This window comes from Larimichthys crocea, chromosome IX (genome assembly GCF_000972845.2).
Source record: "Larimichthys crocea isolate SSNF chromosome IX, L_crocea_2.0, whole genome shotgun sequence".
NCBI classification, from domain to species: domain Eukaryota; kingdom Metazoa; phylum Chordata; class Actinopteri; family Sciaenidae; genus Larimichthys; species Larimichthys crocea.
Genome location: NC_040019.1, coordinates 11,794,493 through 11,821,379, shown reverse-complemented (window position 1 = coordinate 11,821,379; position 26,887 = coordinate 11,794,493). Strand labels below are relative to the sequence as shown.

The 26,887-nt window shown below is 42.5% G+C and overlaps 2 protein-coding genes across 4 annotated transcripts in view; one reads left to right on the top strand and one right to left on the bottom strand.

Annotated features, from left to right (window-relative positions):
• The window catches only part of dhx29 (DEAH (Asp-Glu-Ala-His) box polypeptide 29), a 15,892-nt gene extending 9,907 nt beyond the window's left edge, over window positions 1-5,985 (bottom strand). Inside the window, exon 1 of one of the 3 annotated variants that reach the window (XM_027282189.1) lies at window positions 5,909-5,985. Coding sequence is in view for 1 of the 3 variants with exons in the window: in XM_027282191.1 (XP_027137992.1) it covers window positions 3,080-3,139 (60 nt within the window). In the remaining 2 variants the exon portion in view is untranslated. Of the gene's footprint in view, window positions 1-3,079; window positions 3,270-4,790; window positions 4,871-5,908 lie in introns of those variants that run through there. The other 2 variants (XM_027282190.1, XM_027282191.1) reach the window with 2 other exon arrangements.
• Window positions 1-26,887, top strand: part of mtrex (Mtr4 exosome RNA helicase) — a 28,682-nt gene that overhangs the window by 994 nt on the left and 801 nt on the right. Inside the window, exons 3-26 of the mRNA XM_010732254.3 lie at window positions 8,690-8,756; window positions 8,902-8,964; window positions 9,333-9,445; window positions 9,561-9,735; window positions 9,864-9,954; window positions 10,377-10,501; window positions 10,690-10,788; window positions 10,947-11,070; window positions 11,209-11,340; window positions 15,346-15,425; window positions 15,912-16,022; window positions 16,402-16,503; window positions 17,703-17,828; window positions 18,500-18,650; window positions 19,422-19,594; window positions 19,680-19,748; window positions 19,825-19,950; window positions 20,061-20,171; window positions 20,698-20,886; window positions 22,847-23,010; window positions 23,896-24,001; window positions 25,505-25,561; window positions 25,648-25,810; window positions 26,627-26,731. Of these exons, the coding sequence (XP_010730556.1) occupies window positions 8,690-8,756; window positions 8,902-8,964; window positions 9,333-9,445; window positions 9,561-9,735; window positions 9,864-9,954; window positions 10,377-10,501; window positions 10,690-10,788; window positions 10,947-11,070; window positions 11,209-11,340; window positions 15,346-15,425; window positions 15,912-16,022; window positions 16,402-16,503; window positions 17,703-17,828; window positions 18,500-18,650; window positions 19,422-19,594; window positions 19,680-19,748; window positions 19,825-19,950; window positions 20,061-20,171; window positions 20,698-20,886; window positions 22,847-23,010; window positions 23,896-24,001; window positions 25,505-25,561; window positions 25,648-25,810; window positions 26,627-26,731 (2,822 nt within the window). The remainder of the gene's footprint in view (window positions 1-8,689; window positions 8,757-8,901; window positions 8,965-9,332; window positions 9,446-9,560; window positions 9,736-9,863; window positions 9,955-10,376; window positions 10,502-10,689; window positions 10,789-10,946; window positions 11,071-11,208; window positions 11,341-15,345; window positions 15,426-15,911; window positions 16,023-16,401; window positions 16,504-17,702; window positions 17,829-18,499; window positions 18,651-19,421; window positions 19,595-19,679; window positions 19,749-19,824; window positions 19,951-20,060; window positions 20,172-20,697; window positions 20,887-22,846; window positions 23,011-23,895; window positions 24,002-25,504; window positions 25,562-25,647; window positions 25,811-26,626; window positions 26,732-26,887) is intronic.

The window sequence follows — 26,887 nt, the reverse complement described above, 5'->3', positions numbered from 1 at the left end:
GGATTTTTAGACCTAAAATACATTGTGGAATTCAATTTAATGAAATGAAAATACACATTATGTGTTTGAAAATCAAGCCTACAAAAGTCTGTACCCCATATATGCATTGTATATCGTCATGTGATCGGAGTTGGCCAATGCCAGGGCTGATTTGGCCAGGTTGGCTTCCTCCTTCCTATTCATCGGTGTAGAGAAGGGAGACTTCTCCGTGATGGCTGCTGCGATGGTCGCCTGGAACAAATGTCTTATTAATATTCATGCTAATTATGATTCAAAATATAAAATAAGGACACAGTATAGTAATAGTAGTAATAATCTTCACACAGTTGCAAAGATCATAGTTAGGTGTTTGTGTATTTGTATAAGGAGGCAGGGGGACGTACTATGGGCTCTAGGCAGCCGAGGATGGCTCCATAGATGAGCATCTTGCCAATCTTCACGTTGACGGGCAGACTAGCGAGGTGATGTCCGAGAGGGGTGAGGACATGATCGCTGGGGTGACATGCACCGATCTTCCTCAGCAGGTTGACGGCGTGCTGACCGACTGGGGCTGGGGGATCCAGGGCCGGCTCCGGAAGTCCTCTGGGGAGCCGTACTGACATTTCTAACAGACGGGAAAGGGAAGAGAAAGAGAAAAGAGAAAGAGAGAGGGGTGTGGAGGAGATATAGGAGAGAAAGAATAAACACGAGCAACAGAGCTTCAAGAATGTTTCCACATGTGGTAGAAGGTAGGTGTTTGTTTTAGTGTGTTTTTTGTTGGTTTGTACTAATGTGTTTGGTTTATATACCCTAATATGAAGACAGAGTTCCTCCAGTGGGACTCGTAGTATCTCTGGAATGGGTAATCCATAAGGCGTCAAACCTGACGTCAAGAGCAGAACAGAAACCAGGAATATGACATGTAGTTACTTTTTTTTTTTTTTTGGTGGACACATCCTTTATATCGATGGGAACTGATTTGTTTTCCTGCTTTGTGTTCCATTTTCATCTCTGCATAATGAACTTCCTTACCTGTACTTTGGATAGAGCCGGAAGCAGAAGCCGCTTCGGACACGTCCCGCTCTTCCTGCCTCTGGAGGGCGCGGCTTTGGAAACAAAAGTTTCTACCAGGAACTCATCTGGCTGCCTCTCTGGACCTGAATGACACAATCAGACTGTAGTTAAATCTCTACAAGTTCACAGACAAAGATACAACAGAAAATTTTGATCTATTTTTGACTGAAGCCATAAAACAGATTGTGCAATACTCCTAGAGAACGTCTGTAATAACATAATAACAATACTATATTGTAAGACTATTCTGGCATTGTTCATGAGCCCTTACTTATTTTCTTTAGTCTTTCCAGTGTCGATGACAAACACGACGTCAGAATAGTCACAACTGTCTCAGCAATGTTAGTCGACAGGACATCTAAAAAAGGACGCGAGCTGCAGTAAGAACTTCAGGGATTATCAGTGTAGGTCAGATTTTAACAGAAATAATAATAATAATAATATATATATAATAATTAAATATAATAGACTTTGTTGAATCTATTACTAACCTGTATTGTTCTATTTTCCTATACCACATTAGGAAGTACCTTTCTAACTCCAGCAGGTGGCACTGTAAAGGCAGCAGCCTGGTCCCTTGATGAGAGAGTCGAGTGAAGGGCGACAATCTTAAACCTAAAGAGCCAGTGGAACTCCATTTAGCCAAATGGAAAAAAGTTGAATGTATAGTTTGTGTGTTGCACAAGTTCTTCTGTTTTCCTGATGTGGGATCCAGATCACAGTACATACATCAGTGTATGTATGTCACCTGTTTTGTCTCTGAACCTCTTGTCTGAGGAGAGCAGGTCATAGAGCTGCTGGATGTGAGCCAGACCTGGGAGGAACACGAGAACGGCTCCATTCACCTCTGCAATTGTGGGGATTTGTCTGGCAAAAACAAACAAACAAACAAAAAAAGTTTAACAGACCAAAAAACAAAACATGTAGGAATATGTCTCTGTGCTGTCAGGAACAAGCATGATGATGTGTTGTACCTAGGTAGTAGATTAGATCAACTAGTAGTCCATGTTGATCTATTAGGATTCATGTACTGCAGCACCTGCCGAGTCCTGCTGCTGAAGTGGTCGAGATCTGGACCCAGGTCCCAGCCGGAAGAGGAGTCCCTCACTATCACCTCCTGGACGACAGAAGCAGGTTATTAACTTAAATAACACACCACTCCCTCACATACTGTATTACGGTGGCAGAAAGTCAATGTTACCTGATGCTGTAATGTCTTGCCACCTTTTTGTGTCACAGAGATGCTAACTTCTTCTTCTTCTTCAAGGATTTTCTGGCTGTACTCCGAGTCCTTTTCCAGAATGTACCCTGTCTCCTCCACTATGTCTTCTAAGTGGGACACCTAGAAAGAAAAATCCGTCTTTCATTTTTCATTCTTGGGCCTATAAGGTCAAAAGTATCCGTGATGGGACTCTGTTTTAACATATTGATTTCCAAAGCTTTCAAAACAAACAAATGGATAGTTAAATTAGGTTCTGTATACGAAATAAAAACAAACAAAAGCTTCTCTTACCTCCACTGGAAAGTCCTGCCCAGGGATGGTGATCACTGGGCAGCGGTTGAAGTAGTTGGAGAACTTGTTACAGTCCACTGTGCGGTCATGGGATCAGACGCAGGTCTGATCGCCTCATAACAACTCTTTCAGGATGGTTAACGGAGTCTGATTGGACACTGCGCTCTGGACCTTAGGTGAGATGGATGGCGTTAAGTATTTGTACAGTCAAACAACATTAGAGAAGACTTTCCAACCCAGTACGTCATACCTCGTCAACGATGTGTGCGTCAGGGAGCTGAGGTGTCTGTCATGCTGTAGTTTCCGAAGCAGAACTCCGGTAGTACAGTAGAGCAGGCGAGTCCACTCCCCTGACTGATTCTCCATCCGGATCTGGTATCCCCCACAGCGACGACTGAAACATGATTTCAACACAATCATTAAAACAAGTGACAGTGCATCCTATCAGTCTACGCCATCACAAAGCTCAATATTATGCCTATTGGGGATTAAAATGTGTTTTGTTTTTTTTACCTTCGATCCTGGTCCATCCTCGCAGCCAAGCTCCTCGCTGACTCTGCAGGCTAGGCTCATGGCAGAGATCCTGCGGGCTGGGTCACCACGATGTTGCACGGGCTGTGCTGCTTTGCCTCCTGTTAACAGCTCCTCCAAGAGGAACTGAGGAATTTGAGTACTCTTTCCGCTCCCCGTCTCACCGGCCACCACCACCCACAGGGTGGCGCTGTAGAGCCTCCAAAACTGATGTCGGTGTTGGAAGACGGGAGCTGCTCTCGCTCTGCCTTGAAGATACAGTAAAAGACTTGTTGAATTACTCTGCCTCATTTTATGCATCCTACGAAAACGTCTTTATACTGTAAATTGTACAATGCTTAGGTGTATTTACCTGCAGTTTGTGGGCCAGTGAGGACTTCTTCAGCTTTTTTAAGAGCTCTCTGGATGCCTCAAGTGTCCTGCCCCTTCCTTTCTTTCTCCTTTTTTCTCACTCTTATCCTCCAGCTCTTCTCCTCCCTCCCCAATATCAAGACTAGCCAGGTTTCCCAGGACTCTTCAGGCTCTTCATCCCCAGCCTTGTCTTGTCCCAAAGACCTCGGGATCCAGATTCCTGTGCTTGGTTCTGATTCTGCTGCTGTTTGAGTTTAGTTAAAAGCCGGGAGATGAACTGGTCTCGGGGTTTGTTGGCAGCAGTGCGGCTCTCTTCTTGTTCTTGCTCACTGTCTCTCCCACTCAGCCACCACTCTGTAGGTTGGAGGAAGGAGCTGGTGCACTGACTGAAAGTGAACGATTAAGAGGGGTGGAACTGAGGTTGGATTATTAGATCTTGGGTCAAGCAGCACAGAAAAACAGTGGCTTCCTCTGCATGTATTACCTGTCCTTTAACTAAAGTGTAAAGTGCCAGCGTGGCTCCGAGATGTTGAGCCTGCATGCTGTCTTCAGTCAGGATTGTTGGACAAACTTCAAGAACATCATCCGTCCTCTGAACACGCACCCTGATGGATGCATCAAAACATCAAATCAAAATGTGCCTTGACATTTAACAAAATATATGCCTTGTATGTGGGAACAAGGACAGAGAAACACATAACACATCACACACACTTACTTGCATCTCCAGTATCACCAGCAGCAACCTTGTGAAAAGCAGGGGCTGGACTCTTGGGTAGGTTCTTTCGTACCCAGTCGATGAGGAACTGTTTGGGGGACTTTCCTGTCCAGCTGCGAGCTGTGTAGTCAAAATTGCGATGTCCTTTGGCTCATTCTTTTTCACAACTGCAAAGTAAAATATGACAAAGAGATCAGCAAAATGTCTGTGAATCTCAAAAACTTTTCACCCAAGCCTCTTTCTGAACTTTTGCAAGTAAATTTAGCACCAGCTAGAGGCGAACTTAAAGGGAGTGGATTTATTCAAAACTATACTAGACATTACTCTTAGAGCATCGACCTGTCTGCAACAACGCTGCAAAATACTGCAGACAGACCCACAAATGTCCTAAATTTGACCCCTGGATTGATAAAACAGTATATTAATATGGGTGTGGTATCAAACTGGTGACCTACCTGTATACAGCATCCATTACATCGCACTATATAGCAGATTAGACTTGAACCATAGCGTTACAACTAGAAGTTTTAGTATGTTATGCACACCGCTTCCAATCTGTTTTGTTAAAGACATTTAATAATGAATCTAGCTTGATCTTTGTCTCAGATGGTGTTTCTATTGAACCTTTCTCTGCAGCAGGCTTTTCCGCTTGTTCGAATAACTTGAAGCTGAGTCCTCTTTTGTCCTCACTGACAGGAAGTACTTTCTTTTCCTTCTGAGGTACGTCTACCACTTTAGCGATGGATTGAACATGGGGTGGGACTCCAGTGGTTTCTTTCTAGAAAACAGAAAATACATGTGTTCTATATAAGTCAGAAGTGAGGGAGAAGAAATGTTTAATCTCTCTTCATGACAGTTAATGTACACCCACCTTGCTGTATGATGCGTATCCTGTCCTGTGCCATCCTCTGGCCTGACTTGTCTCCTTTTGTCTTGGCAGCAGCTGCCATCTCTTTTGCGTCCTACAGTTGAGCAGTGAGGATCAAATACCGGTCGTTCTGCACAGCAAGAAATGCAGTTACTTCACCGTGCCACATACTCAGCTTTAAGTTGTTTTAATTTCACTTACAGGATCAAACTTTTTATCCAGTTCAGGGTTGTGTGCGTTTCTTCCTCCTTCGTCCTCCTCCTCCTCCTCATCATCATCATCACTGCTCTGCTCTGCATACCTTAAGATCCAGTCCTTCATGGTTGCAGCTCATCCTTCTCTGTGGCCTGGCAAAACAGCATACTTTGAGGTTTGAGTTGGTGTTACAGTCACACCTGTGTAGCCCAAACAAACAGCAACAAACCTTGTTGGTCTCCTTGCGGGTTGTTAGGTGCTTTAGGACTTGGGGCTGCAGGTTTCTCCTGAGCAGGATGCTGGAACCTGGGTCTGTTCTTCTGACTCTCCTCCTGCATCTGCTGGGTAAAACTTCTGGCAACTCATCTAGTATACGACAATAATGAAGAAAGTCAAAGGTTTGACAGCCTAGTGTCCTCGAGAGCTATGCGAGATGACATCTTAGTGATCGCTGGCGCTCTGTTACCATCTTTAAGATTGAGGCATAGCCAGTCGAGAGCAGAGTGAAGATCCCCTCCATACAGCACACTACTCTTCATGGCTCCTCCATGGTTTCTCTCTTAAAGCTGAACCTCTGCAGAGCTGTGTACAGGTCCTGCAAGCACAAACAACATGAATCAACATTTGGTCCTGGAAACAGATCGAAAAAACAAAGTCAGGAGGACGATTTTGTCTTTACCAGCAACTTCTTGCTCGTAAGTCTGCCTGATATGGGCCCTTTGTCGCCATTCTCATCTCTGAAGTCATTGACCAGCTTGATGATCTTCTTCTCAGATCAGCTTGGATAGAAACCTGCATTAAAAAGGTCAAAATGAATTTATTATTACCACTTACAGCTGAATAAATAATACTAATGGTCTATTTCAGCATATGTATATATTAGTGTGTTACAAGCTAGTCAAGAACACATTTACTGCACACAGTTAGTTACGGACTTACTTTAGAATCGACTTGTCTGACACCCCACCCGTGTCGACCTGGCAGTGTTGGCAGACTGTAGTCTTAGGAGCTGAAGAAAAGGAAAAAACATAAAACAAATATGCTTTACTTTCAGATTCTAGTTTTCATTATTGTGAATAACTATGTATTCAGTCGGATACAAGATTAACTGTTTAATCTGAAAACAGGAAATTGTCACCACAAGTCACCAGATGCTCAAGTTTGTTACCCATCTGACAAGCTGTGAGCACACACCAGCAAGGTCTAACATTACAGATTTGGGTTTTTTTACGTGACAAATGCTGATTGCAGTGACATATGCACACCCCACAGCCCAACAGTTTGGTAAATAAATCCACTCACATATACAGCACAATACAGGGCTGAAGACAACAGTATGCAATATAAAACCATGCAACACAACACCTCTACATCCTGAAAATGTCAACATCTTTTCCGCTTTTAACCGCAGTGTCACTGTCTGAATGATAGACTAGTGTCTCTGAATATGTGACACCAGCCAGACAAACCTTTTGATTTGTTCTCTTTTGGCTGGTTTAGTCGTTTGTTGCTGGCCGGCTGTTTCTTCGCCTCCTCCGCCACGCCGTTCCCCGCTGCAGCATTAGTCCTGCCCGCTGCTGCTGCTGCTGCTGCCGCCGCCACCGGAGCAGCCGCTTGGCCGCGCTTCTTCTTCTTTCCACCCATTATGTCACCAAAAAAAACACACTGTCTGTCTGCGACTCCTCTACGCTATAGTCATCCGCAGAAGGTGACTGGAACAGAGTGGAAAGATACCGCTACCGTGCGTTTCTCTCCGCATACATTCAGGGCTGGGTGAGCACTTTTTTGGACAACGCAGCCGCCTAACGGAAGTATTACCGGAGGCAGCGACCTCGTGTTGTATTGTGGGAAGTGTGCCCTTAACACAATGGCGGACGCGTTTGGAGACGGTTTGTTAGCGTGTTTGACGATGAACAACAAACTACCACAAGCAAAAAGATACCCGCGTTCTGACCCCCGACATAGGGTAAACTCACGTTTTATGTTTATGTTGTTTCATTAGTCTGGAGGTTAAGTGTCGGAGGGGCTTGAACGCAGCATCATGTGTGCTCGTGCTGCAAACGGTCTTAACGTCTGACTGCTAGTTTTACTCGTAACGTGTTAATAAAACCTAAAATAAAACACCTGTTTGTGCTTAGAAACGCTAATGGTTTTATTTACATGTGTTTCGTTGTGTTAGATATAATATTCAACCAAATTAACCAAGTTTAAAGTTGTAACAGTCCAGCCGGCTAACCGTTGGCATGACGTACCGGGTGACGTTCACTGCAGTCAGCTCGTGCGTGTGTTTATCTCCTTTCCAGGAAAGTTGTCGGTAAAAATGACACCGAGAAAGGTGCTCCATCTGCACGGGCCAAGAGGGGGCAGCCGCGGGACTTTGGAGACATGTGGTGTTTGAGAAGAAGCCTCGACATGAGGCAGTCTCTGCTAATGACCTAGTGAGTTACGTCTCTACAGTGTGCTTAGGTGTTGATGTGTGTGCAGGTGCACAAACACTTATACCCAAGTACCTAGGTACTATTATCAGGGTTCCCACGGGTGCTTGAATTCCTTGAAAATGCTTGAATTTCAATTCAGTGTTTCAAGGTTGTGAATGCTTGAATTTTTTTGTGAAGTGCTTGAAAATGCTTGAAATTTGTGTGATGTCTATTTGTCACTGTTATTGCGCTATGGTAGTTACAATACACCGCTCACAAGCTGAGAATACAAGCCAATTCACAATTAGTTAAAATCAAAACAGTCATCTACCCCCTTGAAATATGCTAATTAGACCATATTATTGCCATACAGTGGCACCGCTGCGCTTCCCATGACCATCATGGCAAACACAACTGTAGGCTACCTATTTAAAGGTGCAAAAATGGAAAAACTGGTGCTTGAAGGTGCTTGAAAAGTGCTTGAATTTGTTCATGAAAAAGGTGTGGGAACCCTGTATTATACACACTTCAGAAGGAACTACACTACACTTGAGATCTTTAGTTACTAGTTACTTACTAGTTAGTTACTATAGATTGAATTGTTCAACAGTGTTTTTTAAGTCACTTAGCTCCACCACGACTACCTACATTAAATGCTTCTTAGACATTAATGCATGTCTGATTATTATCCAATAATATATCACTCTCAAACTTGGCCATTCTTGGTGCTTTTGATAGTCTTGAACGTATGTTTAGATGATAAAAATTGAATGCTTCACGCAGAAATATCGCTGTTTGCCTCAGAAAATGACTACTTCCTCCACCATTGCATGTAATTCAGTAATACATTACACCAGGAATAGACAACCCTTCTCGATAAATATGATCAAGTATTGTTGAAGCTGTTTTTGGGAGTTTTTGATTCAAATTTGTCATTCAAATTGATTATTGTGTGTGTGTTGTGACGGGAAATACTGGCTTGAGATGCGGCAGAATATGTTTTAAAGTTGTTGTGTAGGTGACAGGTGTTTGGTTTACTTCAGTCTTGCAGAATTTATGCCCCAGGTGAAGGTGGAGCAGGTGGAGACTGTGGAAGGATGTTCCCATGAGGTAAAGAAAGCACATTTACAGCAAAATTCAGTCTAAAACAATAATACAATACAATCTCTATCGGCTTCAGGTCTGCTTTTTTTCCTTTTAATTTATCGCCAGTCCAGTTCCTCCAAAAACATTGCTCGTCTGCTCTCCCTAACAGGTCGCTCTGCCCGCCAGTGATGAATATAAACCACTGAAGCCACGAGTGGGGAAAGCAGCCAAGGTATAATGCACGTTTGAATCAAGTCTTCTAGTTTGTTCGATTATACTTAAACTGATTTTTAAAGCATTCATTCAGTTATTTGTAATAATAACTTTTCATATTCTTTGTGGAGGATAGATAAAGTAGCCAACTTTCCAAAAACCTATCGCGGGAAACATTTTCTTAACTTTATCCTGTTGGTAAAATGTATAACTTTAACAACAGTAACACATGGTTTGTAAAAGGAAAATATGTCCATGTTATCACACCCTTTTACATAGTGTTTTACTTTATAGGGAATTAAATTAGATTGCGCTAATTAATTCACAAGAACTGTCATTACTCCTGTATTGTTTTTCTTTGATTCACATGCCTCGCTTGTCTTGCAGGAGTACCCTTTTATTCTTGACCCGTTCCAGCGCGAGGCCATCCTATGTATTGACAACAACCAGTCTGTACTTGTGTCTGCACACACCTCTGCTGGCAAGACCGTCTGTGCCGAGTGAGTATCTTCAATAAACACGACATCACAAAGGATGTCTTGTTAACATTTGCCTTTCAGTTACATTTTAGCGATCTGACGTGAAAATGTTCACTCTTATATCGTCCTCTTGTAGGTATGCCATCGCACTGGCCCTCAGAGAGAAGCAGAGAGTGATCTTCACCAGCCCCATCAAGGCCCTCTCCAACCAGAAGTACAGAGAGATGTACGAGGAATTCCAGGATGTGGGACTGATGACTGGTGATGTCACCATCAACCCCACCGCCTCCTGCCTCGTCATGACAACAGAAGTAAGATTCAGTTACATCTGAAAAAGTGTCAAACACCGCCTTTATTGGAGGCTGGTGTTTGGGCAGTGTCCTGCAGGTTCAGGATGTAGCTGAAGGTGGTGTGACATTACTAACTGCTTTTCTTCCAGATCCTGAGGAGCATGCTGTACCGAGGCTCTGAGATCATGAGGGAAGTGGCGTGGGTCGTCTTTGACGAGATCCATTACATGAGAGATGCAGGTGTGTACAGAATACAGACAACACAGACGCGCAGTTGAATAACTGGCTTTCATTCGCTTGAAATATTGGGCCTCATGTGAAAATCACTTATACAAACAGATTCATTCTTTGGTGGCACATATGAATGATTTGAGATCATTTGTCAGTTTCTCTTAGCTACAAACAAAATTCACAAATGTACAAACAGCGTGCCTGCCTCTAAGGGGCAAAGAACTTAAATAAACAGACAACAATTTACTAAGAGCTTTTTCAGGTTTATATTTTTTATTGGCACATTTCAGCACAGCAACTTCTTCAGTGCAGCAGCTGTTTGGAGGATTCATCACGCTGACAGCTAGCCCAGGCGTTTGGATGTAAACAGAAACATTTACTCTTAGAGGCCCGTTGTTCCTAACAAATCTGCTGTCCTGTGTGCATTTCAGAGCGTGGTGTGGTGTGGGAGGAGACCATCATTCTTCTTCCAGACAATGTGCATTATGTCTTCCTGTCAGCCACTATCCCCAACGCCAAACAGTTTGCTGAGTGGATTTGCCACCTACATAAACAGGTGGGATGTTGTACTGGCACATATTGTATATTTATATGGGTTAGGTTAGTTTCTTTGTCCCTTCTCCTTGTGGTAATACGAGGAGGTGACTATTATCTGTGCATATGAAAGGATTGGCAACTTTTCTTTGTGTTTATTTCCTTTTTGTTAAATAATTAATGAAATAAAATGTCTCTCGTCTCCCGTAGCCATGCCATGTAGTCTATACAGACTACCGTCCCACTCCGCTGCAACACTACATCTTCCCAGCAGGGGGCGATGGACTCCACCTGGTTGTTGATGAGAATGTAAGGTCACCCGCCAACTGCACTTACTGGGCTCTGTCAAAGCTATGAAAGACAGATGACTAATTAATCCCATTAGTCCAGCCAGCTTCTGTCTAATCTTGATGCTGATACTTAATATACACGATACACATCATCTGTGCGTGTTTTGCTTTTTTTAGGGAGACTTCAGAGAGGACAATTTCAACACAGCTATGCAGGTGCTGAGAGACACAGGGGATTCTGGGGGAAGCAGCGGTGGGGGGAAGTGGGACCCGAGAGGGCGCAAAGGAGGCGGCACTAAAGGTGTGTGTGTGTGTGTGTGTGTGTGTGTGTGTGTGTGTATTTGTGTGTGTGTCTGCTTTCAAGGTTGAAGTGGAAATGTCTTCACTTCAATAATTGACATCAGCATTCGCGTTCATGTCACTCGTATGATCCCCATAGGTCCTTCCAGTGTGTTCAAGATAGTGAAGATGATCATGGAGAGGAACTTCCAGCCTGTCATCATTTTCAGCTTCAGCAAGAAAGAGTGTGAGGCCTACGCTCTGCAGGTGGCCAAACTGGACTTCAACAGAGGTATGTGTATCTGTGACTCTTGTGCAAACACATCAGTGTGAGTAGGTGTAGTGCTGGTTGTTAACTTAACCCTTGAGCCAGTAGATCAATGGTGATGTTGATGTGTCAGCATGAAGTCGATCAATGATTTTGTCTTTACAAAGCATACATTGTGGTGATTTTTCGGATATGACAATGCAGAGTTGTGTTGACAACTTTGATTCATAGCACCCTCACTGCACATTTCATATTCTAATAATTTTCAAGAGCTTCATTGAAGTATATTATTTGATTTGTAGATCTATTTTAGCAATCCAATAATCATTTTAGACCTTTAAGCTGACGTACCAAACATTTAGGTAGTAAAATCTGTATGTTTGGGTTTTGGACTGTTGGTCAAATGCAATAAGACATTTGAAGATGTCACCTTAGGCTGTGGGAAATTATTCTCTGACATTCAATCCGAGAATAATATCCCATCAGTAGCACCCCTATTATTTTCCATTCCTGGTGAATCTGTCATGCCAGCAGTTAAAAATCGTTTTTTATTCGGCCGGTGTTCAAATGTCAGTTTGACATGATGCATTCCTTTTTAACTAACTTAAAGTATTTTCTTGTGGGCTGTATTTACACTGCATTAGTCAGTGATCAGATGTAAATGAACACTATCAGCACATTGAACAATGAGCGTGTTTGTGTTTACATTCAGCAAGTACCTGAGCTTATTGTCTGTGCACACCGAAATCCAAAAAACAAATACATTTTTGTGACAAATTGCTATGCGGGTCAGGGAGGCAGTTAGGAAATTAGGCAAGCGAAACAGCTCACCAAAAATGCTAAATTGTTGGCAAGCCAAGCTGAATAAATCATCCCCACTGAGCACGAGTGCCATGAATATGGCTTATTGTGCCTGCACAGCTGGTCCTGCTGTTTGGTCCGATGGATAAGTGAAGCTGTTTCATGAGGACAAATCTCTGCAGGACGGGAGACAATCCAACAGTCGATTGAGTTTGGCTCATCTCCACCTGCTTGAAGCTTTTTCTGTGAAATAAAACATGAAGTCTTACTGGAGGAACATTTTCTTCCTCGTCTTGGTTTGTTTTCTCTACATTGTGACATTTTTTATAAATGAGGAGGTTTGTTGGAGTGTGGAGCTCTTCCAACACTGAAGGCCTCTCCTCTGTCGCCTCTGCCAATTCCTTCATCAATATTGCGAGAAAAACCACCCCCCACAAATATTTAAACTCTGCCAAAAAGAATTTCTCATTTCCAAGTGTTTCATGTGTTTTTATGTATGATATTTCTATGACTGACTTGTATCCAGTAACAGCAGCCAGATAATTTCATTGGATTGAAGAACATTTCAGTTAATTGAGGGAAAATGTTGAAATAATATAATTTTGTAAAGGAGTCAAAGTTTTCCACTAAGATTGTTTAGTGACTTAGATAAATACGAAACTTTCATGACAGAAAGTGTTTTACAGAAAAATCATATCACAAATTTGCTGACCCCAGTGCTTCAAATGGCACAAACCTAACCATTTGCAGTTTAAACAAGGTTTAATTGTGAAAGTTGTTTTCTTTCTTTGCCTGTCATTTAGAAACTCATAGGGACCAATTCTCTGTAGCAAACAGTTGAGACTGTTTAACCAAGCATGTACATAGGCAGGTTGTTGGTGTTATGGAGTTCCTCTGTTTGTGTGTGTGTAGGTGGGTTATAATGAGGAGAGGGAGCCACGTAGCTCTCCTGGTGTGTCCCTGTCTTCTACCTTTTCTGCTTTCTGTGCTCCCTCTATCCATATCTTATCCTCAGTCTGTTTCTGCAAACACTAAAGACAGAGCCCTCCCACTCCCCCACTCCCCCTTCCTGTGACACATAGTTTCTGGGCAGTGTTTGTGGAATGGCAGAGCTGTGTTGGAGTCAGGGGACCAACTGGTGCCGAAACACAAACCAACTGACCGAGTGCAGAAGTAAAGCGTTAAACAGGCTATTTATAGAAGTTTGAGTGGGTTCATGCAAAGACTTGACAGGTGGACATCGGCCCAGTTTGTGTTGTGATGTTGTGACGCTGACATATAGCAGCAGTAGTAGTTTTTCTTTTGGTTGCAGAGCTTTATAGCTGATGTAGACAAGTATATCCAACCATCAGTTTGGTCCAGAGCCAGATTTCTAACAATAACAGGCGATGTAGCTGTGAATTTAGTTTAAATATTTGTGGTTCACAGAGGATGATTCCTAAAGAAGTGTTGACCCCAAGCGGTAACATGGCTATAAAGTGAAGCCAAAAACTGCAGTTCCTCAAACACCCACTTGAGGCTGGCTATAGACCAAGTCACTCTCTATAAGCCCCAGTATTAAAATACCCATTTTCATAGCAGAAATAAACATGTTTACAGACCCTTATGATCCATGTCTTTGCAGATTTTTTAGATTGGCCAGGAGGCAGAATAGGTATAGACTGCCAAGATGGTGGCAACCACTGTCAGTGGTTGACCCCAATCCAATCCTCGATTGTCCATCATTGGGTCAAATTTTAGATCAAGGTCATCCTGACTTTTACCCCCTTTTTAGTCTATATGAAACTCCAAAAACACCCAATCTTTGATTTCATTAGGTCCTCTCTGACTGGCATTTGCCAATGTCCTTCCTGGCGTCCCAAGTTTGCATTGCAGAGTTTCTGTCCCAGCTTGGCGACTGCAAATGTGTCACTTCATTTCTCAGACTTGACAAAGCTCTCTCCACTGCCATAGAAAACATAATACAACTCTTTCCACTGGTTGAGTAATACATGACTTGTAAACTGATCTGTGCAAAATTAATGGAGTCGCCTAAGATACTCGACGACTGATGAGTTGTGAGTCCTTAAAAGAAACACATGTGTATTTTTTGGTAGCCTTTCCATCATCATCATCATCATCAGGACAGTCGCCATGATACAGTCATGCTTCTCACAGGTTGAACAGTTTACAAAGACTCTTTGAACTTTCTTTTTGACCCACCCTCAGAACAAACTTAAGACTTCTCGCTCACAGCTGGACTGACCCCAAAGTGTATGTTAGTGCATGCAACGTAATGAACTTTGCAACCTCTAGAGGCTGCAAGTGGAGCTTTATTAGACCCTTGGCTCTTAAATGTCTATTACAACCCTGCTCTGTGTGATTTAAAGTGGATGACCTGGTTGTTTCATCATGTTTTACTGGAGCTGTGGACATACTTTGGACATACTCTTTTACGTTGGCGTTTGGATGTGTTTGTCTGTGGTATTACTTTGTTATTAAACCAGATCCCATTGACACTGAAGTCTTTTGACATTGAAAATAAATAGTGAGCCTTTGTGGAAGTCCAAGTTTCTGACTAACACAGGGCACACAAGAAGGACGGTTTCCCGGAACAGTTTCATGAATAAAGACAGACCTGTGACTAAGTTTCCACATGGACAAAGATAGCCAACTAACCACAGCGAACAATTAGTACAATAATAAGACACCGGTGATGGTGGTGGCACACTCAGTGCACTCACGTACAACTCTTAACAATAATAAATCATGGCAGCAGCTGACTGCTTGTTTGCGTTTGTTTAAAGCCACTGATTGAGGCTGGGGTTTTATTACAGTCACCAGTTGAACAAAATTAAGATTCTACAAAGTACCAAATTAGAGAAACTGTTGTTGTGTTGAAACACACTGCTGTGAAATCGGGTAAAATCTTGAGTTAACACAGGCCTGAAGCAAATGCAGCAGCATCATTTTCTTGTTCAGTCCCTGGGTGGTTAAATTTTTCCTGCAAGCAATTCCCTGAATTAAAAAAAACCCTGCCGTTGTTCCACATGTACCAAACATGCCAAGAGAAATTATATTTGAAGTAGCATTTCAAAATTACCCAGGAAGTGTGTGTGAGTTTATGGAGGAGTAGTTTAGACACACCGTGTTCAGGATGTAAGAAATTGCTTTGCGCAAATATTTAGAACATTTTCTGAACAGCTATGTGAAGATGTTGTTAAGAAATTCCCCGTTTGTTTGTTCCAGATGATGAGAAGCGCCTGGTGGAGGAAGTGTTCAGCAATGCGGTGGACTGTCTTTCAGACGAAGACAAGAAGCTCCCTCAGGTGAAGAGGACTCATCCTTTTCACTTTGTTTTCTTCACTCTTGTCTTGTGATCATCATCCACATTGTTCTCACTCCAGGTTTTGAACCCACCCCTTTAAGAAGCTCAGATATATGGCCTCCGCACTCATTTTCTGCTAAGAGGAGACAGTTTAATTGCCTTAATGTAAATGGCTGCACACATAATGTCAACACAGCTTTAAACACAGTGCTTCTGTTATTCTGCCCTGCCGTGCTGAGTCACATTATGAGAACCAGCCGTGTTGAGGTAAAAGTTGTCAGTGGGCAGACCGCTACAGCACGAGCAACGACGAAGCCAACCATGCTTCACACTTTTCCACTACGAGGGTTTAGAAGCTTTTCCACTCTGTGTCTCTGTGATGCTGATGGCTGCGATCATATAAACCAAGCACCACATTTGCACCATCACTAAATCGGACAAAACAAAACGCTACCAACACTTATCTGCCTCTCTTGGTGTTCCTTAGGTGGAGCATGTGCTGCCTCTGTTAAAGAGAGGAATAGGAATCCACCATGGAGGCCTCCTGCCCATCCTGAAGGAGACCATAGAGATCCTTTTCTCTGAAGGCCTGCTCAAGGTACGACAACATGTAGTAATACAAGTAATAATGTTGAGAGTTGATACACAAAATGAAAATTTACTCTTAAGTACAAGAATAATTAAAGGCACCCTGCGCAGCCTTTGACCACTAGTAGTGCTGTGGAGCTGTTTTTGTGTTACAGCCATGTCCGTAACTATACTTCTTCTTTTTCTTCAAGAGCATTAGTGTTTGTTAAGTGCATCCCAAGATTTATTGACTGTCTGTCAGAAATTAAAAACTGGTCATCCAAATATTTTACGAGAAAGAAAACACATTTGATGTGTTTATTATGATGCTCACATCATAATAAACAGTATATCTGTTCAAGTTGCATCAGAAAAAAAAAACTTAATGTTTCTTTTTATTCTCATCCCAGGCCCTGTTTGCTACAGAGACATTCGCCATGGGTATCAACATGCCGGCTCGCACTGTGCTTTTCACCAGTGCGCGCAAGTTTGATGGCAAGAATCACCGCTTTGTAAGAACACACACTCGCATAATAAGTCAATAGTTTTGTCAAGAGGAAATGCTCTCTGGAAATGTATTTAAACATCCTACGAGACATGCAAATTTAAAAAGTACATTTTGTTGTGGAACTGTAATTTCCATATCTGTGGCTGTGGGCACAAACATGCAGGAAGATGAGCCTAAAATGTGTAGTTTACGTTTAGTAAATTGGGCATTCATCTAGGCAAACATTCCTCCGCCTTTTAAGGGGAGCTGCTACTGGACCCACAAACCTCCAATAAGCGAGCTCAGTGAGGCTACCCTCCTGGTTACTGCAACTTCAGTAAGCAGCCAGTAAAACAGTAAAGCTGCCCATAAACTGTACTATCTCTTTAAAACAACAGCTCTGCCCTGCAGAGTGCGGAGCCGTCACACATGCTGCGTAGCTGTGAGGCCTTTATAAGGTCTTCAAGTCCTGCTGCTAGCATCGCCACATAAACAGCCACGTATTGTTTAGAAGAGCTGGGGGCTGTGTGTGAAGCTGCCGTCACTTAAAGCACCCTTCGTCTTCACTTCATACACTTTGGATTTTCAGCTCACACACACGTGCACAAAGGCTTGAAGAGAATGTGTTCGAGAGAGAGAAGAGGAAGCTGCCCTCCAAGAAGTTCATCAGGAACATCTGGTGCATCCGATGGTGCCAAAGCTCCACGCAGGCACTCATTTAAATACACACAACTCTCATTCCTGAAACTCACTGTGTTTCGAATCAAGAGCTGATCTCATGGCATGCCTCAAATGAAGATCAGATCATTTCGACACAAAAATAATCTTATCATCCCCCCCTTTTTTTAGAAGTTTTATAGCTCAGAGAGCAATAGATATGTGGAGTTTAATCAGAGCCACGTGCGCGGCAGAGAGCGGTCCTCAGAGGCTCGTGGAAAACTGGCTGAGTCTCGTCTTCACAGGCAGTTTCATCATCTAGATCCCTACGTTTGTGTGATGCTTGGCTTGCCACTAATTGTATAAATTCCTCATCTATTTTCCAAAACATTTGGTTATATTCTCACTCAAATATGTAATATATTCGTTCTCTGCCTTTTTTTAAAATGTTTTTCACCAGTGTCATCTTTGTCAGTTCAACAAAATATTCATTATATTACAGGCACAGAGAGGCATTCGCTAACATTTTTCTTTCCTCATGTCTTGTTGTGTTTTCATGTCATCTAGATTACATCAGGTGAGTACATCCAGATGTCTGGGCGAGCTGGGAGGAGAGGAATGGACGACAGGGGCATTGTTATTTTCATGGTGGACGAGAAGATGAGTCCAGCTGTGGGCAAACAGCTCCTCAAGGTACCGTGAATAAGGCTGCTTCGGTGCTTTTTTTTATTTAAGCATGAGCTCGAGTTATATTTTTTTTCTGAATGCAACTGCTGGTCATCAATCACACACTTCAGTGCTGTCTACATATTCTTCTGCTACAAGAAATAGACCCTCAGTCGCATCAATGAAACACATTTCCTCGCCATCTATAACTGAGAATAAGTTTGAACTATTGAATGGAAATAGTCAGAAGTGACTCTTAAGTTGTTCTCTCGATGGATCATCAGGTCATTTGGTGTTCCATCAAAAGCTTGACAACACACAGCCACAAGGAAGCCAGAGACACTCTCCCTCTCTCTTTTGTCTTTGATTTGACACATTAATAGCTGCTATAAATATGTAGCTGCATAGCTTTTGAACAAAGCTGTGTTAATGTAAAACTGTTGTTTAACTCCCAGGGTGTCTTGGAGAAAGATGCCGGACATGCATGTGTGGTTCTGGAGATGTGATTGCAAAGTCCTCCCCGGGTGTTTAATTTGGGGAAAGTGACTTCAGCCTGCATTCATTTAGAACTCATACCTTCTTGGCGCTTTTAGTAAAACGCTCACATCGTAATTGGCCACAGCTGTGTATCACTGCAATAAAAGCATTTCTTTTTATGACGATTTTTATTCTTGTCTTGTTCTTAATGTGCTGCGCAGGGTTCAGCAGACCCCCTGAACAGCGCCTTCCACCTGACCTACAACATGGTGCTCAACCTGCTACGAGTGGAGGAGATCAACCCAGAGTACATGCTGGAGAAGTCTTTCTACCAGTTCCAACACTACAGGGCTTTGCCGGGTGTTGTGGAGAGTAAGCATACATTCATATTTACTGCAGCACACTCTCAGATGCACGGACAACGTAACTAGGGAAACTTGACCACTAATACGTTACCTGCATTGTTTTGCAATCAATTGTTGGAGATAATCCAATCAAAAGTGTAGTTCATGATGTGCAGAGGGAACCAGAGGGACTAAAGGAAGTGAAATAAAGAATGCAAAAAAGGAAATAACCTAATAAAGATGAACAATAATAATAGACAGGAAGAAGCTCACAAACCCCGGGCAAAAAGGCATTAACAATAACCGGTAAACTGACACACAATGCAGTGAATTCACAGTAACAACCAGCCACAATGTGAAAAGGGTTAAGTGAAGGGGAAATGCGGTCACATTAAGGCAGAGGTTGATGTTGTTGACAGAGCAGTTCATCACCGTATCAATTTCAACCACATTTAATCTTGCAGTGAACCTCTTCAAGTAAACAAACGTGAAAAAACATTTATATCTGGATGTTGATTGGCCTGTTGCTTACATCTGTTTTGCTGCGGCTTAAAACCTCTCAGATAGCCTTCCAGAGCAAACTCTTTTGTTATGATGAGACACACTAAACACCAAAACAAGCACAATTTTGATTGTTATCACTGCAAGTCGACACCGACATTTAAGTGTCTGGTACGATTTATTCTCCATGTCAAGAGGTTGACGTGCAGAGAGCCTTCAAGAGATGGCGAAACGCTGAAACATGGTGGCCTAGTTCCAGTTTGAACTTTTAATCACTTTGCTGAATTTTTCCGTGCAGAAATTAAGAAGTATGAGGAGCAGTACCACGCCATCGAGATTCCCAATGAAGAGAGCGTGGTCACTTATTTTAAAATCAGACAGCAGCTGGCCAAATTGGGCAAAGAGATACAAGAGTTTGTCCACAAACCCAAATACTGCTTGCCCTTCTTGCAACCCGGGCGACTTGTCAAGGTAGAGCTTCACACACTCGCAGTTTAACGACAGAGATTATGGATTTTCACACGTCATGTAACGACTCTTTGTTTTGACCCCACAGGTCAAAAATGACGACGTTGACTTCGGCTGGGGAGTTGTTGTAAACTTTTGCAAGAAGTCTAATGTGAAGGTAGGTCAGTGTCACGGTGTCACACGTATGAGTCCATTTACACGTGGCTGTGACTAATGTGCATTTCCCCATTTAGGTCAGTATAGACTCTGAGCCGCTGTATGTGGTGGAGGTTTTGGTCCACTGTAGTAAAGACAGTGTAAAAGATGCTGCGACTGAGGCCGCGAAACCTGCTGCTCCAGGGGAGACCGGAGAGATGCAGGTTGGTGCAACAAGCAACAAAAGCACACTTCACTGCATATTACATACACGGACATGACTACATGCTCCCGTAGTCAGGGTGACTGTAACTCTAATCTCGTTTTTGTTCAGGTGGTCCCAGTGATGCTCCATCTCCTGACCTCCATCAGCTCAGTTCGCCTTTACATCCCCAAAGATCTGAGGCCCTTTGACAACAGACAGCTCATGCTCAAGTCCATACAGGTACTAACTGTTTATAAAAATGAGGTTTATACTGTGTTTCAGGTGTTTAAAATCATACAACGTGTACGTGAGTACCTATTTCTCACATGTTCTGTTTTCACTTGTCTAATATGACTTTGTTGCTAAGGCTGGCAGGGTAAGATAAAGTTCAGGTTAATGTATAAATAGAGGATGTCCAGAACAGAACGAGGGTCAGGGACAGGTCGGAGAGGTGACATTTACAGTAGATTGGGGACATGCTAACTATTGATTAAGGAAACCAAGAAGACGTTAAGATGCTATCTGTATCTATGGGGAGGTGGCCGAGACAGCCCATGAGAGAGTGTATAAGAACTGTTAGAGCCTTTTTCTCTGTGACCCCTTTTGCGTGTTGCGCTGTTTAAACGCTCCTTCTTGTACAAGAACAATAAATTCAACTTCCAATCCAGTCTTATGGATTGCAGCCGTCTCGAAACAAAGAACTGGTACAGCTCAACAGAAATCATCTTTCTTTCTTTTTCTTTCCCTCCAAACATTTCGTCTGCAGGAGGTGCAGAAACGTTTCCCAGATGGCGTTCCTCTCCTCGACCCCATCGACGACATGGGCATCAAAGACCCTGCGCTGAAGAAAGTTATTCAGAAAGTGGAGGCCTTTGAGCACCGCATGTACTCTCACTCCCTGCACAGTGACCCCAACCTGGAATCTGTCTATTCTCTCTGCGAGAAGAAAGCTCTGGTGAGAAACTGTATATGTGTCTTTGAGTTTGTGGGAGAGTTAAAGGTCAGCTGGCCGAAAGCCGACAATTTAAAAACAGCTCATAGTTTCTATTGGAATATAAAGTGCTTTTGTTTTTTTTTCCTTGTCTACATTGGCTACCTCTTACAATCTGCAACCTTCTATTGTCTTTTCATGCCAGACAGGCAGGCTTTGGTCACATACACTCATACAGACAAACACAGGAAGAAAGAAGGGCATTAGTCCGATGTGGGCTCACCCTCAGTTATAGGTCAGATCACAGCGAGGAAGTGGTGTAGCGGTTCTAACTGTTGCGTTGTATAGAGAAGGCAAAAACCACACTTCCTCTGACTTTTACTTTTATTACGAGGCAGCAGGTCGACTCGCCTACAACTGTAGAGAAACAAATCACTCTCTGTTCTATGAATTCTCTCCATGCTTTCCCACAAAAGGCGGTCTCAAAAAAAGATCTCAAACCATACATAACCCCACTCACCTGCGACCTTAGGGAAACAAAACATTCACTGGGTCTCCTGCTTAACACCTTAAAAAGGCACCGAATGTTATACGCTAGCCAGCCTCTTCCATTTCTCAGATTTATGCACATTGAAGTCAGATATTACATCTAAAATGTAAAAATATCAAGTTATGTTCAGCTTTCACTTTACGTTATCTTTATAGCAACAGGACTAAGAGTTAAAGTCATGCAAGCTGTCCAAGCTCAGCCGTGCTTTGAGCTGGATGCTAATGCTTGCATGGTAACATGTTTACAATGCCGTGACTGACGATGCTAACATGCTGATGTTTAATTTAATGGTGTGTTAACATGCTAACATTTTCTAATGGCCAAAAAAAGTATAGAAAGTGGTGAGGGGAACAAGAAGAAAGTCCCATAATAATATATTGGAAAGACTAAGAAAGATACAACGAAGAATGAAGATTCTGTCCATTCTGCTTTTCAGGGACATGAAGGATCCATTCATGCTATTCATCTGAAATCAATTCAACTTGACTCGGATCTCATTTGTGGAGTTAAAAAAGCAAAGTGTGACGGATGCAGAAACGATCTCATTGGCTTTTACTGGCGGGGTGAAAAGGCAAACCAGACCATGTTTGACAATTTGCATAAACATTTACATCCCTCTGTGGTCTCGTGTGTGTGTGTGAAATGATAGGCTTATACAGTACAGTGTAAACTGGATTACTCTATGTTTGATTGGTAGAGTAAGAGATTAACCTGCTCCTATGTTAGCATCTCTCCAATCCCTGGCCGGCTTTCTGTAGCTAATCCTCAGGCATATATCTGCAGCAGACCACCGCTTTGTCCTTTACAGTTACTGTTCCCGCTCCTGCTGTCGCTGCTCATTTTGACACTTGTGTTTTTTGTGGTGAAGTCTACTTGGAGCAAAAGAAATATAAATATCATGTTTAATTTAGTAATAATCCATGCCGGCGAAATCTTGTTTGCTTTGTTCAGACTGCCATCCCACATCTGTTTTTTGGTGTATTCAGATAGATTTTCAGAAAGTCTGGACGAGCGAGCCAAGCCACATTCAGAGGTGGTTTTGAAATTCTACAGATCATCGTTACCGCAGCAACCCATGCAGATAGGTTAGAGATGTCTAGACACACAAATCCAATCTGATCACTCGCAGTCTGTCTTCATCATCTGATTTTCCTGCAGACCGAACAAAGCCTTCGTGCATGTGTTTGCTCCTTTGCTTCTGAGGTGTGTTGTAACGATGAGGGTGAAGGTTAAAGTGGATGATGGACATCGCGGAGGACAGATAAGCAGGCAGATGAACGCTGGTTGGCAGACCCAAATGTTCTACTTAATCACTGTGGCAGTCTGAATTATCTCATGCCCAGAACATCTTTTCTAGAAATCCTGGGAGAGCTTCTCAAAGTTAAAGAAGTAAAGATTGCGTGGCATAACAATTCACATATGTGTGTTTTTCAGATCGCAGCTGACGTCCGAACAGCCAAGCGAGAGCTGAAAAAAGCCCGGACCGTCCTGCAGATGGACAAGCTGAAGTGCAGGAAGAGAGTCCTGCGACGCCTCGGATTCGCCAGTCCTTCTGATGTCATCGAGATGAAAGGACGGGTCGCATGTGAAATTAGCAGGTAAAGAAAGACGGAGAGCACGCCCAGCACATATAGATGTGCAAATATAGATAGAATATAGCTATAACATTTTTTTTCCGGTTTGTGCATATTTTGCTTTCCGCATATAATTATGAATTAACCTTTTTAAACTAGCGGGCACTTTAGCAAGTAGACAAGTTCAACAGCAGCTTTGTGTGCACCACCCTCACTGACACATGACAGCGAAGGCAGAGATGTTTGGGTGAATCACAGTCCAACAGATGAAGATAATCAGTGTGGATGTAGAGGTGATAGTAAGCACTGAACAATTTTACTCACAAAGCAATCTAGATAATAATCTAATCAAGGAAACATGATGGTTTAATAATAAAGTAGATTTAGGGAGGGGAAATTGATTTAATGTAGCTGAGGTTTGTGGCTTTTACTCTTATTCCTTTTCCCCCAAAGTTTGTTTTTGGAGCAGCTGATAACAGAATGGAAGATTGGACCAAGCGTTTGAAGACTGAAACCTTTATTTTAACATTTATAACCTTTATTCGATAAATAGAATTCTGAGGGCTCTGTTGAACAAATTTCTTGGCAAAAACACTGAAGTGAACTACAGTGCTGTATTCATACTAATAATACTTTGCCCTTTGATTTGTCTTAGTGAGCTCACAGAAAGACAAATGACGATGGTACCAGTCGCTCATAAAACACGTCATACATGAAGCAAAGTATAAAACAGATAATGGTTGATATCCAGCCCATACAATAATCATCAAAGCATATTTGGAAAATAAAACCCGTCACTAAAGATAAAAGTAGCTCTTGTATTGTGGAAATGATTTAACCTGCAGATTCTGTTTGATAAAGTCATAAAATCTCATCTAATCATTGACTCTGTGTGTGTGATCTCTCCAGTGGTGACGAGCTCCTGCTGACGGAGATGATTTTCAACGGCCTCTTTAATGATCTGACTGTTGAACAAGCCACTGCCCTGCTGTCCTGCTTCGTCTTCCAGGAAAATGTACGCACGCACAAACACCTTTAATTCCTCTGATTCTCCACACAAACAGATATTTAAGCCTCTGCCGGACACTTGGATAAACAGTTGATTCCCATTCCTGCACATTTCAAGCTCCAGTCGCATTCTTGACCTCTCCGCCCGCGCTGCAACCAAAACAGAAACCTGAGGTTTCTGTATGTTTGTCTTGCCTAATGAAGCCTGTTCTCCCAATGAAGCAATCGAGCGTCAGGTGGTTTAACAAACCTTTTCTTTGGCCCTACATCAGCTCAGCACTCAGGGCGAACGTTCTAAAACTCAATCACAGCTCGCGGTCTCGTTGCCTCTCTTTTGTGTCCTACTCGAATGCTCCGACGACGAGCAGCTGTCATGTTTGCATGTTTTCGGGACCGATGGGTGTGTGTGTGTACAGCTGTCGCCTGTCATTAAAGAGCACCTGCTGCTAGTTTAGCCTCAGACGACAGCAAACCGCCGTGTGTTTACTAAACCAGTGACGTATTCTCACATTCAACTGCTCCAGAGTAACCCAGGTTCAATCAATGATTTACTAAAATGAACCAGTGATGGGAAGAAGTCCTCCTGTCACGCCTCAATCCTGTGACAGGCAGGAAGGTAAAAGGTGATGTTGATTACACGGTCAGACTCGTAGTCCTATTTACTTATTCTTTAAATAGACATTTACTACTTTAGATATGCATACTGTGTTGCAAGAGTGAATATTTGAGATGGATGACTTCTTCTGTTACATTTTTAGGAAAATTTAAGAAAAAAACTCAAAGTAAGGTATTGAAAAAATATAACTCACTCAAAGAAATACGCTAATTTACTTTCTGGAGTTAGATTGATGCCACTATCACATGTATCTTTTAAGTATGAAGCCACAACCCGGTAGCTTAGCTTAGCATAAAGACTTGAAACGAGGGGAAACTGCTAGCCCAGCCTGGAACCAGACCTGAACATTACCTCTTCAGACAGAGCCGGAGAAGCTGCTCCTCCCTCGGTTTCCAGTCTTTTTGCCAAGCTAGCTTCTTCTGACTGTAGCTTCATATCATACACGTGAGAGACGCCATCTTCCATCTAATCCTCAGTAAGAATAAGAGCTGCTCCTTTTTCAAGAGCTGAGTGTGAAATCTTGAGATGTAACCAGCAGTTTGTTTCCTGTGAATGTTTTTATTGACAGCGGGATGTTGGAACAGAAGTGAACAGTCTGTGTTGATTTAGAACAGCTGCAGATAACCTTCATGACTAATATTTCCTATGCTGTAGTTATTAAATTAATCATTTTGTAACCAAAGATGAACTGGATCAAATATTTGAATGTCAGCAGCCCCTCACTTCTCTTCAGCCTCATTACTTCTGCCCAGAGAGATTCTGTTTTGCTTACGGGAGAGGAGATAAGTTTGTTTCAGACATGTCTGTGGATGATTTAAGGTTTGAAATACAGACTACACGAAGAATGTTTACTGTCACAGAACTCATGTCTCTTTTCTTTTTTTTCCCCTCCAGGCCAGTGAGATGCCAAAACTGACAGAACAACTGGCAGCACCGTTGAGACAAATGCAGGTGAGATGACACGAAACCTGCGTTTTATCTGCGATCGTTAAAAGTTTGAATTTAGTGGAAATACTGTCCTTTCTTGTCGTATTCAGGAATGTGCAAAGCGCATAGCCAAGGTTTCTGCAGACGCCAAGCTGGACGTGGACGAGGAGACCTACCTAAACCAGTTTAAACCACACCTGATGGATGTGGTGTACGCCTGGGCTAACGGCGCCACGTTTGCTCAAATCTGCAAGATGACTGACGTGTTTGAAGGTGCGCCGCTTATATTAATGTCTGACAGACATGGATAAACTGGCGCTAGGACAGTTGTTCCACCAGTGAATGATTCCCCCTCCAAAACTTGTCAGATGTTTTCTTTGAACCATTTTCAAAGATTAAATTATTCATCATTTTACGGCCTTTACAAATCCCTTTCACCTTTTCGATTTCCTCACTCACATGTTCAGCGTCATGGAGGCTGTTCGAGGTTCACTAACTGATTTATGATGTGCGATTTGATTTGAACCGCATTCAGAGTCCATCATTATCTCCACAGTTACTATCTGTGACTCCCCAACGGTGACCTCATCTGTGAAATATTAGATGTCATCACAATAACGAATAACTTTGAGAGGAAGGAAGGTTGAGAAACTTGAGGGAGTATGAGATTTGCTCATTGGTGTTGATTAATGAGAAACTCAAGAGAACTGAGAAATTCCAAAACACAAATCATATTTATTTATTTTGACCTCTATTTTTTTTATCTTACAGCTCTATAATTTCCTCATCATTTTCTGGGAAGTTCTCTAGAAGTTTCATTATGTCACTAATTATTGGATCTCAACAGAGAGACTGCTACAATCACAGTTAATTAACTGGAAAAGTACCACTTAAACGTTGTTTTTATGTTCCTCACAATGAGAGCCAAATTACATGGTGCTGTACATCTTGGAAACTGTGTAGAAATGACAGCCCTGTAAGCAGTGTTTGTCAAGTTTAAGAAGTGAGCCACTCTTCTGCTGGATGACGACGGCAGTAAAATAAAAAAATCTATACACACACTTATGTATTTGCGTCTGTTTCCTGTAGGGAGCATCATCCGCTGCATGCGTCGTCTGGAGGAGGTGTTGAGACAAATGTGTTCCGCAGCCAAGGCCATAGGCAACACTGAACTGGAGAACAAGTTCGCCGAAGGTAAGAAACATCAAAAGAGACTGATTGGCTACCTTTTTTTTTTTTAAAAAGCCTCACATAAATATTATCCGGCTTTCTTATTTGTCTGATACTTAACTGGATATATTTGGGTTTCGGATGATTTGTTGATGTCACCTTGGACATTCAGGATGTTGT